The 12,325-nt window shown below is 40.1% G+C and overlaps 1 protein-coding gene across 1 annotated transcript in view; it reads left to right on the top strand.

The window, feature by feature from the left end:
- The first annotated feature begins 3,517 nt into the window (after positions 1-3,517).
- Positions 3,518-12,325, top strand: part of LOC106489549 (putative DBH-like monooxygenase protein 2) — a 37,363-nt gene continuing 28,555 nt past the window's right edge. The window contains exons 1-5 of the mRNA XM_067293803.1: positions 3,518-3,682; positions 3,870-4,053; positions 6,926-7,056; positions 10,160-10,243; positions 11,452-11,619. Of these exons, the coding sequence (XP_067149904.1) occupies positions 3,518-3,682; positions 3,870-4,053; positions 6,926-7,056; positions 10,160-10,243; positions 11,452-11,619 (732 nt within the window). The remainder of the gene's footprint in view (positions 3,683-3,869; positions 4,054-6,925; positions 7,057-10,159; positions 10,244-11,451; positions 11,620-12,325) is intronic.

The raw sequence follows: 12,325 nt of genomic DNA, 5'->3' as shown, positions 1-12,325 counted from the left end.
TGCCTCTATCCTTGACCTACAACGCTCCTGTCTTCAACAGCACTTCCATCACCACTTTGAAGCTTGGGAGGGGAAAGGGGACAAAAGGACTACAGTGCTACAATTCCTTCCTCCCTAATAGCCAATATTCTGTTGACTGTGTATTGACTTGGAATAGGAAATTCAGGTTCAAGCCTTGCTCCAAATACCACATGGTCCAGAAGCTGGATATCAGCCTACCAAATGTTCTTTCTCACTAGCTCATTTGGGCAGTTGTTTCTTTTTCTTTGTTTTTTGTCCATAGATTCCACTGGGAACTGAAACCATTCCCTGACAAAATTTTGATAAAATGTGGTATGTGTATGTGAAAAGTTTTGATTTCAATAATCCACATTTCTGGGAAAGAAATATTTCATCTGAAGGACAAGTGACCAACTCTACTGCTTCTACATTTGTTCCCTTTACTGTTTCACAGACAGTGAACTTTTCACCATTCTACTCTAAATCAAAATATAGCATATTTGCATAGGCCCCCCCAAAACAAACACAAAAAGGAAACAAAAAGTTTATTTCAATCTTAGTCTGAGCATAGCTGCAGAGTTGTGATACTTAACATCTTTAAAAAATGAAGAACAAAGTCATGAAAATGGTAGAAAAAGACAACCATTTTAGACAGCAAAGTTTAGTTTTGTTCCTATCACCTACCACAACAGATGTGTCAAAATTATGAGAAATAGGCTCCTTTGGTTGTCCTAACTCATGAACACTGACAAAAGTAGCTGTTTCTAAGATGCTGTTTGTTTCCATCATTAATCCCTCACTTTGAGGAGGTATAAATGTATTGTCCAGGCTGTTTACTGTCACTGCAGGCATGAATCAGTTGCCTAAACATAGACATAAATTGCCATTTTAGATGTCCTAGTATGCCGAAGACATCCACGTAGGGCTAACAGAGATGAGACAGGACTTGCAGGAGAGCCATGCCCTCCTAGAGCAGCAGATGAGGCCCACTGGAATACCATCAGTAATCTCAAATGGAACCAGACACCTATGTGTGGGCAGCCGAACTGAGCCCTAGGTCTTTACTGACATGTAATGAACGTGGTGCCCTTGTACATATTTAGACTTCTGTATATATGTTGGCATGTTAACCTCAAATTAAATCCTACCCTAAAGGTCTCATAGCTAAGCTTCAGCAAGTTTGGGGATCTTTTCACCTCAAGGCTGAGCTAGGAGGAAGGGACAATAAGAACTAAATGAGAATTGTGTCAAAATAGGTGAATAGTTTTTACTAAAAGAATGAGAAGAAATTTAAAGGATATAGAAATGCTACACTGGATTTACTTAAGTCAACAACAAAATAGATGTTTGGTCTAAATCAGTCTAGGCTCCCTCTGCCATTGATCACAAAGGAAATCTAAATAAAACCCTCTGACTGGATTTCCAACTTTGATGGCTAAAGTTGTCCGAGATGAACGTTGCCATTTCTTTCTGCATTTCCAAAACAAGACTCTGACTTTTTATTGCAAAATGGAATATTTTATTTAACATTGACCTAGAAAACAAGCAAAGTTGTTAAATAACCTCAACACAAAGTCACATATTGTGAAGTGAAAGACTGAGATTGCTTCAGCTGGTTATAACAAGAATCCTATGCTTCCTATTCTGCACTGCAATGATTGTTGAACTGGGGAGGGTTGGGGTTTAGCTGGCTATGTGACCCTCCTCTTTCTTTTCACACTTGGCTCCTATATGAGCATTTAGTTTTCTAAAGGAAGGCTTTTTATTTTCTTTCCCCTATCTAGATCCTCTATCATTTTATAATCTTCTTTGGCACGCTCATTGCCAATTTGTGGTATCTTCCTGTTCCTGGATATCTCTCCCACGCCCCTCAGCACAGGCACGCAGACACCACATCCTGCTCCTTCAAAGAAACCATACAAGTCTAATCTTTGTCATAGAGCTAAACCATCTCTCCTTGTAATCCCTGGATAGTCACACCTTCCAGCAGCATCTTGGTTGCATCTCCTAATCTCACGCTCCCCTCCATGTGAGAAAGAGTTTTTTTCTTCTAAAAAGAATGCAGAACATGCAACAATGAAAATTTCTCACCCCAGCTGCTCTGCAAAGCATCCTAATGCAGCCATGTAGATTCCCTTTACTTTCTCCCTCTCCCCTCATCTTTAATTCTGTTTTTGGGTCGCCCCCTAAAGGGCCCAAAATCTATCAGTTTTGATATCTCTGTGCTGTCCTAGCCTTGAAATATCACCTTACATTACCATAGCCCTCAGTCCTGCCTAGTGCCCCCAGCACAGTGTCTTGAGCCTCTCTTGGGCAGATAATATTTTAAACATTGGTATTGTATTATGTAATCCACAAAAGGAATCACAAATATATTTGCTGAAATATACTTGCTGTCTACAGCAGGACTGTCAGGATAGTAACCTGGGATCCAAGAAATCTGTATGCAGTCTGATCCGTTTAAGCTCTGTCCCTGAAAATCAGATTAGATGTCCCTCCTGCATTACTCATCTATCCTGGGAGCACTTGGCTCAGTAGATTAATACAAATTGGCTGTTCTAGGCTTTTCTGGCAAGTAAATAGGAGTAAACTACAACCTCCTTCAAAATCCACAGACCTAGGCTATGTCTTATAGTGGATTATGCAACTAGCCAAATTGGAGATGAGCTGCACAAGCCATTTCCTGGCAGAACCGGTTGGATGTCTGCTATGGCCCTTTGTTTTTCATATCATTACTCTGAAGGGTCTTAGTGAGGACAGCAGATGGTGTTCTTTCCTCCTTCCACACACTCCCACCAAGGGTGTAGTGCGTGGAGCATAGCCTCAGTCCAGAATCACTCAGCAGGAGAGCCTATACATTGCTGCTCCTACCACAGGAGCCCTCTTTATGTGCCCCAGTAGCTTCCTCTTAAAGTCATGGGACTGAGACTCACCAACCTATTCCCAACAGACTTGCCAACAATCATCACAACAGACAATGGGGTAGCACACTCGGGGTTCATTTCAGCATTTGCAACACAAGGGCAAGTTAATCAGAAGAACCCCTTTTCCTTTGTGAGCACAGCCAGCCAGCATTCACCTGCTCACAGGATTACTGGGTAGGAGGTAAATGCTGATTTTTTTGGATGCACAGCACAAAACAGCCCATTAAAATCTTGTGGGATGAATATGCGGGTGGCCTAGTGCCTGTCTCACTGGGACAGGGTGCCAGGATATATTATATAAAGTGTTGATTTTTCCCACCTGTCAAATTGGATGTAGGAGAGCAGTCTTTTTCCACTCCTCCTTTCTGGCAACAGGCCCAGCCTTACACACTTCCATATAAGCTGGGCCCTTGTACCAGGACAGCTGCCCACGGGATCAGCCAGACACAGAAGCTACGCTAGTGCTGAAGATGGTGGCAGATCTCTTCCCAAGGATCAAGGGTATGCTCCTCCTCTTGTTCATCCCATGCCTTTGTTCTGGTCAGCCTGCACCTCCATTGCTGCGTTTCTCCAGCTTCCTGGGTCCTTCCAACATGGTCTACCTCCGCTGGGACCTTGATGAACAGGAGATGATGACCTTTGAGCTACAGGTCCATACGACTGGCTGGGTAGCATTTGGGTTCAGCCCTCATGGAGAGTTACCTGGATCTGACATTGTGATCGGCGGCATCTTCCCTAATGGCAGCATCTATTTCTCTGTAAGTTCAAGACTTCCTCTGCTTCCCCGTTTGCCAATGTCATGCTCTAAGTATATTGGCTTGAAAGCAGATAGGCACAACTGGCTGAAGATAGATGTCTAGGGCATTTGGGATGCTTAGTCTGCGTGGCCTCCAACTGAGAGTGCAGAAGGGGCCAGGTCTTGTGTCATGTCTGCTACCCCCACAGAGATACCTCAGATACCCTAAGGTATCCCAGATGGCGCTAGATGTTGTTGCTCAGGCAAATAAACTGAGCCTGTCTGCAGGCCAAAAACATATCCAGAACCAATTAGATATGACTGAAGCAATCACCTACCATGAAGCGAGAGAAGGCTCCCAGAAGTATAACTTCTGCTTCATCCAAACCATAGGTCAGTTCATCCAGAAGTTTAATGTGAAATGTCCACATTTTTTCTTTTCAAATCTCTTGATAGGCAAGATATAATTCAGGAAAATGACAGCCAATACAGTTTGCCCCATACAGATTTTGGGGAGAAAAAATAGTTTTAATTTCTCCCTTCCACTTACTCCCTCAACTGTCATGATTTTGAGTAGGAACCCACAGCCCAAGTGTACCAGGTTTGTGGTTTAGCTTTGCAAAGTAAAAGAGGCCTCCTTGGGGTAGCTCTGACTTCAGTGCAGTGAGTGGGAATCCTCCTACCTAAGTATAGATGTCTAAAAGTCAGGTATCTGGTTTAAGGTGGTTATCTGGGTTTCCTCAGTAGTCAGTTGAGAGATGTATTCACTTCCAAAGGTTGCTTCCTCCTGATTATTTTAAGTGTCTCCCTTAGGAATAGGATAGGATATACTTGGGACATGCCTCTATCTTTTCACTGACTGAAGGCAACAACTAAGGATAGATGCCTAATGTTAAACAGCTAAAGTTTAGGAGAAGAGAATGCTACTGAAAGTGCTGAATGAGAAATGATTTTGGTCTTTAAATGTGCAAGAGAAATAGCCAGTTTATTATTATTCAGACACAGAAAGAAAAAGAGTTTACACTGATGAAATGTTTGCAGCTTACAGGGTTTTTACATTGTTCAGCTGGGTTTAATTCCTTATTCAGAACAAAAGAAAAATGAGTTCTTGCCTGAAAAAATCTCTCTTGGTGCATTTCTAATGTGAGTTAAGTATGGAGGGGATGAGGTAGCTAGTCTCACTTATTTTTCAGTGGTGGGTTGTAAAACTTCTGTTGCAATATCCAGAGTTTTGTAACCTTTTTGTGATTGTGACATAGACAGTGAATTTTGTGGGGGTGACTGAAGCTACAGAAAAAAATATATGATCAGTTTAGAAGAAACAGTTGCTTGTTCTTTATTTTTGACTAATGATTAAAAAAAAAGTGATTTGAGGTAAAACCAAACCATTTAATTTTGTCCTAAAGGGAAAAACCTAAAATGAGAAATTGAAGCATTTGGTTTCAAAATTATTAAAATGAAACATTCCATCATTTTCAGATGAAGCATTTAACAATTTCAATGTTTTTCTGCATTGGTAGCTGAAACTCTTTGGTTAAATTAAAAAAATCTTTTTTTTTCCCCACAAAAGTTCCAGTTTTATTCAACTTTAATATATATCAGAAAATATTTCCCAATTATTTAGGTTTGTAGGCATTCAAATAAGCAAGCACATTAATGACTACACAAATCTACATTTGCTTACTAGGCTGTGTATCACTGCCACTGAACCCATGGTACAGACAGTTTTAAGGGAAAATATGCTAGTCACTGAAGATAGACTTTGTGGGTGGTTTTCTGTTTGTGCATCTTCCTTCTACCCATCCCTTTGCCATCCTTGGTTGCCATCCTCCTCTATACTGCAAACATAAAAAAAATCATTATCTGAGTAAAGATCAATGGGATCAAGAAAAACTAGCCAAAAATGTTTGTTTCACAGAGGTTTTTTTTCAGCTTAGCATTTACTGCCTTCCTCTTTCCTGAGGTATATTTAATTTTAAAGATTTTATTGGTTTTAAAATAACTAATTTTCAGACTCTCTCTGAATTTTTTTCTTTGAATGAAAGAGCATAGAAGCTAATTCAGAACAATAGGAAAACAAAAGATGTATTCTCAGACCATGAGGTCTACCTTTGTAATTGGAGCATTTGGGTTAGAGAAAAATTGATCAGAGTATTCTGACAGTCCAAAGCTGTGGGTGAATTCAAGAAGAAAAAAGAATGTCCAAGAAGATACTAAGAAATTCAGCAAAAGCTGTAAACAGGTTTTGAAATCATCACTCCAAGGAGCAGAAATGGGAGGAGAAAATGCCAGAAAGAATTTCACATAAAAATATTCTTTCTTTAAGAACACTCTGGGAAAACTTTTCTATTCTCATCATCTTTCCAAAGTTGAGTTCTGTAACAAAACTTTTCAATGCAGCACTTAGCAGCATATTAGGGATACGTTTGCTATATTCTATTTCAGATCTCTCTTAGAGAGATTTTCATTTCATTTGCAACCACTGCCTTCTCATTTCTCTGGTCATTTTAACCCCTTTGCCACAAAAACACGATGTGATCTCAGTCAGTCAACCTAGAGTTTTACTCCTTTTATACTTTCCATTTCTTCCTGCAGCTGTGTGTACAATCCTGCCTTTTTGCCTTGTATTTTCATAGTAGCAATTATTGCAGTCCGTTGTGTTCCCAGTGAGATTTCTACAGGAACTAGACCTTTAGATGCTTTTCAAACACTGCCTCATATTTCTGCACCTTTTTACTGCGTAACAATTGCATTTGATGATCTCAGTCATATCTTATTTGACCTATAGAAATAAGTGTTGTTTATCTTTTTCCAGATGGTATGGAAAATCTAGCCAAAAGAGGTAAAATAGAAACTTCGGGTTGCCCAGAACGTTTTGTTTGAGCTAGGTGTTTTTCAAGAAGGCTTAGTTTGCTTCCCACCCTGTGTAGCTGAACCAGATGTGCTAAAAATGCCTCAGCCTGCATCAGGTCGCTCTCACTCAGGGAGCCAGGATGACCAGAGGCCATCCTCTAGGTGATGGGAACAGTGGCTGCTGTTACCTTGAGCAGTTGGATATGGTAAGCATTGGATGTGACTTCTCTTTGGTGGGTTTGTGGAAATTAGCAGTGAAAGCAGAAATGCTTTTTCATGAAGGGTTTACTTTGATAATTATTCAGTTCCCATGAGCAATATTTAGAAATCTGACTTCTCAGACTGTAGAAAGTTTTCCTCTCCTCTCTATTGCCTTTACCACTGTTCCTTCTCTAGGATTGTCATGTTGTAGATGAGGCAACCCTTGAGGAAGATGAGAGCCAGGACTACCAACTGCTGTCACTGACAGAGGATGAGACCTTCACCACCATGCTGTTCAAACGCCACCTCCGGACATGTGACCTGAATGACCTGGATATCACAGTAAGAAAGCAGACTGTTCAAGCAAATTCCAAAAAAAACCCTGCTCTTATGTCCCACTGTATTCCCATATCCTCCAGATTAGATGTGATAATGACAAGTTTTTCTCATAACAGTACAATACCAGGAATTTATAGAAAAATGCAGGAATATATTGCCACATTTATAGTCTCAAGGGCATTATATTGATATTTTCTTACAATGTCTTTCATCAAAGAATTGGGAAGATGTAAATCTCAAAATTTTCTGAAGCTTGAATACAACTCTTCAAAATTGTGCTTGTTTCTCTGGCTATCACTTGTTTGCCACATTTAAGCAGACAATCTAATATTGGAGATGAAGTTTTTCATTCACCTAAAGTCAGTACTTTGGTGATAATTGTGTTTGGGAAATTCAGAATGGTTTGAGAATTTTGGTCTTTCTCTCTTGGAAGAGCTTCCTGTTGATCCCAAATGACATTAAAAGCTTGGCCAACACAAAATGTTTTTTTAAGACAGTGACTTTTCAAATATGAGGAAAAAAATTGCTTTGTCAGAGTGTTCAAGCACACTGGACACTGACACAGTTTCAGAGCTCTGCATGTTTAGATATTGTGCACTGTTTCACCTTTACTTCAGGGATCTCTGTGTATATCAGCAATATCCAAGGCTTAGTCTTCTCAGAAATCTTCTCATTGTAGAATGCTATCAGGTTGGTTAAGCATGAATTCACCTTCATAAATCTGTGCTGATTGTTCTCAATCCTCTTCTTGTTCTTCACATGTCTGGAAATGGTTTCCAGGATTAGCTGCTCCAGCACTTTCCCAGGGACATAAGGCTGACTTGCCTGTAGATCACCAGAGCCTCCTTCTTGTCCTTCTTGATGATAGGGGTGACACTTACTGTCTTCCAGTCATCAGAAACCTCTCCTGATCACCATGACCTTTCAAAGATAATCAAGAGTGGCCTTGCAATGACATTTGCCAGCTCCCTCAGCACTCATGGGTGCATGCCGTCAGGGCCTATGGACTTGTGTATATCCAGCTTGTTTAAGTGTTCCCTAACCCAATCCTCCTCCACTGAGGGTGTGTTCCTTTCTCCAGACTTTCCCTCTGGTCTCCAGGGCCTGGAATTTCTGAAGGCCAGTTTTACATGTATCAAAACATTTAAACACGAAGCACTGCAGGTTCTGAAATCTTTATCAAATCCCTTACAGTTTTTTTCTGGCTTTCTTCCGTTTCACATACCATTTAAATATCCTGCATGTGTGTATATGCATTCTCTAAGTAAGTGTATGAAATGACAGTGGGTAAAACCTTGCTAGAGTCTTGTCCCATCAGCACCCCCTGCTTCAAAAAAAGCAGCTATTATGTCTGTGTCTGGAGGAATCTTGTGTGTTGCACTGCTTACTTTCTGTTGTGTGCTCTGGTGTAACGTCTGAGTGTCTGGGTATAACTACCTGTACCAAATATGCACATCTATGATATGTTTAGGCAACTTTTAACTGCATATGGTAGTATATAGTGTGTTTTAATAAGCATGCAGTGATATAAGGCATGTGTTGTGCAGTGAATGCATGTACATGGGAAGGAATGAAGGGGATTTTCCAATGAAACATTCTCATTATAGGTGGACACAGCACGCCTTATTACTGCATTTGGCACTGATGACACAGTCCAATTCTTTAAAGGCCAAAGGTTTTCCAAATCTCTTTTCTTGATGAGGTACAGAGATGCATCTGACTCAGCTGACCCCAAAATATTCTTCACCTATGACCTGAGGCTGGACAATGTAAGTATTGGACAAGAGCTTTGTCTTGCCTGTTAAAAAATTTCTCCTCCCTCTGCCTTTCTTTGCAGAATTGATTATGCCCACGCTGGAGGTTTGGGTTGCACAGGTTGAAAAATGGGCATGACTAATCTTGGAAATATGCAAATAGAGCAGGAATGAAATAGGAAGGGATGGGCTTGTTGTGTGAAGGATAAAGGGCTTCTTTATTAAGAAAATACTGTAAGCTACAACCTGTTCCTTTGACTAGAATATAGGGAGCAAAACACAGGTTATGGTGCTATTGATTTGTGGTACAATTATCAACTCAAGCATGCATGTGTACAGCTCTAGTGTCTCATCCATATAGACCCATATAAAAATATCTGTAATATACTGAAGATATTCACTGATTCCCATCTTCGTATTATGGCAACAACATGATATCACAGAGAACAGAAATGCTGGGAGTACATCAGGAACAAAACTTAGTCAGTTCCCAGACTTTACTGCTGAGCAGTACCCACTTGGAGATGTGTATAGCTGAAATAAAGTCCTGGAGCAGAAGAACACTGTGGAGCTCCATCTGTGTAGAACAGATTTGGCTTTAAGACTTCAGGACTTTCTATTATGTGGAAGGCAGAACCTCTCATGTTTGAAGATGAAAGTATTGATGCTCCCTAGGTCCCAAACTGTGCCACATCCGTGGCAGGCAGAGAGAGAATATTTAAGGTTGTGATATCAGTGGTGGCACTTGAACACAGACAGCTGAATGAGTAGCCAGGGCAATTTATGGCATGCCTAATTCTGGAGACTCAGTAACCCTTCCTCGGCAAGTACTCTGTCCATGGTCAGCTCTGAGGAACAACCTACCATCTGTGATGATTAGAGAAAGACAGAGTATCTCAGAAAAAGGGAGGTACAAATTTGTGCTCTGCTTGTGACTCCAGAGAACTGGCAGTCAAAAAATTTTGATGGAATGTGCTGGAGGTTTCCCACACTCAGTTCATGTTATAATAGGCAAATTAGTGATGCAATTCCCTTTTGGAAAAATACTGAAAAAAAATTAAATGAAAAAGAATTTAAGATCTGGTGAAGCCGACAGATGTACTTCCCTTTCACCAGAATACAGCCTCATCTTCCTGATCCTTTAATCTTTTCTTTCATTGCTACCAAAAACCAATCAGTCCTTGCTAAATGCATCATCCTTCCTTCCCTTCCTGACTGGAGGACATGGGGTCTCGTTCTATGCTCCATTCTCCTTGGACTTGCCCCCTTTTGGGTTCTCCACTCTCATATGCACATTACTGGATTGCCAGGGGAACCTTTATGTGAATTGTGTATCTCTGTTTTTTTTCCAGTTTGCTGTTCCAGTTGAAGAAACTAAGTATGCCTGTACCTTTATCCCGCTACCCATGGTCAAGCAGAAACACCACATCTACAAGGTACACTGCTAGGCTGTCTTACTGGGGAAAAATAGGACAAGGCAGAAATGCCACTTGAATTCTGCTTGCAAGTCTGTATTTTACAGCATTTTTGAACTGTCTTTCACTGTCCCTGGGATGAGCCAGTTAATTTGTCCACCTTGTGTGAAGACATACTCTCTGTCTTGTTTCTGACTTTGGAAGCATCCTTGTCTATATGTACATCACACCTGAAGGAACCTTGCTACAAGTCTTGACTCTCAGTATAGTGAGCTCAGGCCATGTTACCTACAGATATCACTAAGAACAAAAGCAACCTCCAGAATTTTCTGTATTTGAAAAGAATGCAAAGGCTTTTGCTCTTGTCCTTGGAAATTGCTAGCAAAAAGCAAAACTAACAATTTCTGCAGTCCAGAGTTCAATATAAAATACACAAAATCAAGGAACAAAGGAAAGAAACAGGATTTTTCCATGGCAAGTCCAGCTTACTTCTTAAGATAAATTTACTCCGAAGTCAAACAACTCTTCTTAGTTTTGCAAGCTTTGAAGATTTAAAAATAGATGTTCCACTGAAGTGACATAAGGCAAAATTTCAGAAGGAAGAATTTACATGGACTGAAAAAGTAAGAATTTTAAAGTCAATCCTACAGAACAAACTGAGGGGGGTTATTCAGCTCTGGTGGTAAACATCAAGATTTTGAGATCTGATCTCACCAGTGCTGGTCAAAAGTTCAGTGATTAATGAACAGATTCAGGTTATTTACAGGCTTATTTTTAATTATCTTGGTAATAGTTGTTTTGGCACAACTGAGAGGGCAGTGAATTATAGTGGACCTGAGATCAAGGTCCCTTAAGCTGCTTTGCAGCCAAGAAAATGCTGTATGAGGTAAATTAATTACATTCCTAGTCTGGAATCGCACTGCCCAGCATAAAAGGTCAAACGGACATCCCTGTTATTCTGGTTGAGGGAAGGTATTTTAGGGGAAGATGCAAATCCATTCTGGGATATTAGACTCTGCTGGGTACATACTGAAATGAATAGATAAACAATCATCTTCAATTTACTATCCATCTTGCAAATCAGACTGTGTCTGTTTGTCCAAGCTCCTGTCCTTGGAAATTGCTAGCAAAAGGCAAAACTAACAATTGCCCTTCTCTTCCTGGTTGCCCAGGAAAGAAATATTTTAGGGTTGAAAATAACTTTTTTTGATTCTGTTTCTTGGTTACAGTTTGAACCTGTAATAACACCCCACAACATAACTTTGGTTCATCACATTCTGGTTTATGCCTGTGGCAATGCCAGTGTGTTACCCAGTGGCATAGATGATTGCTATGGAGCTGATCCAGATTTTGCCCTGTGCTCTCAGGTGCTTGTGGGCTGGGCTCTTGGGGGAGAGGTGAGTGTGAAAGGTTTGTTCCATCTCCTGTTTCTTGTTATGTCACACACTAAGGCTTTCATTTTGATCTTTTAATAGCATTGCCATTGATTTCACAAAATGCTCCTTGTGCTAGCACCGTACAAGAGGAGGAAGTGTACTTACTTGCCTTATCTTTTTTTCTGGCTCTGCCTCTTTTTCAGCATAATAAAATTAAAAGTTCTGTTAAACTGGTGCTTCTGATTAAGTGGCCTAGTTAGTAGTCAGGGCTGCACAAATTTCAGCATCTGTCTTGTGATGCTCATTCAGCCTTTCAAGGCAAAATGTATTTTGTATTTCTATAGTATGCATGTAGATGGGGAGGGAGAGACAAAGGACCTGAGTTTTAGATGAAGCCCTTAGACTCATTTTATTCAGATTATGCAGTGCCAGTGCTGATATGAAATTTGCTGCAAGAGTGTACATATGCTTTATATACATTTCATATTAAATACAGTATAAAAATAAAAATGAAACCAATCAAAATGATAAAGGAAAAATAAAATTTCAAAATTCTTCCTTATTCCAATTCAAAGGGAAAAGAAATGTAAATGGCAGTATTTACCACAGCATTCTGGTTTGTAACAATATCTAAATAAATATTCACAGATGCATGAAAATCAAAACTTCTTTTTTTGTAAATTTCCATTGTCTCTCAATCAATAAGAAAACAGAGGAGAGTTAAAAC

The sequence above is a fragment of the Apteryx mantelli genome, chromosome 1 (assembly GCF_036417845.1).
Source record: "Apteryx mantelli isolate bAptMan1 chromosome 1, bAptMan1.hap1, whole genome shotgun sequence".
NCBI classification, from domain to species: Eukaryota; Metazoa; Chordata; class Aves; order Apterygiformes; family Apterygidae; genus Apteryx; species Apteryx mantelli.
The sequence above is the reverse complement of the archived record's forward strand: the minus strand, read 5'-3'. Positions and strand labels throughout refer to the sequence as shown.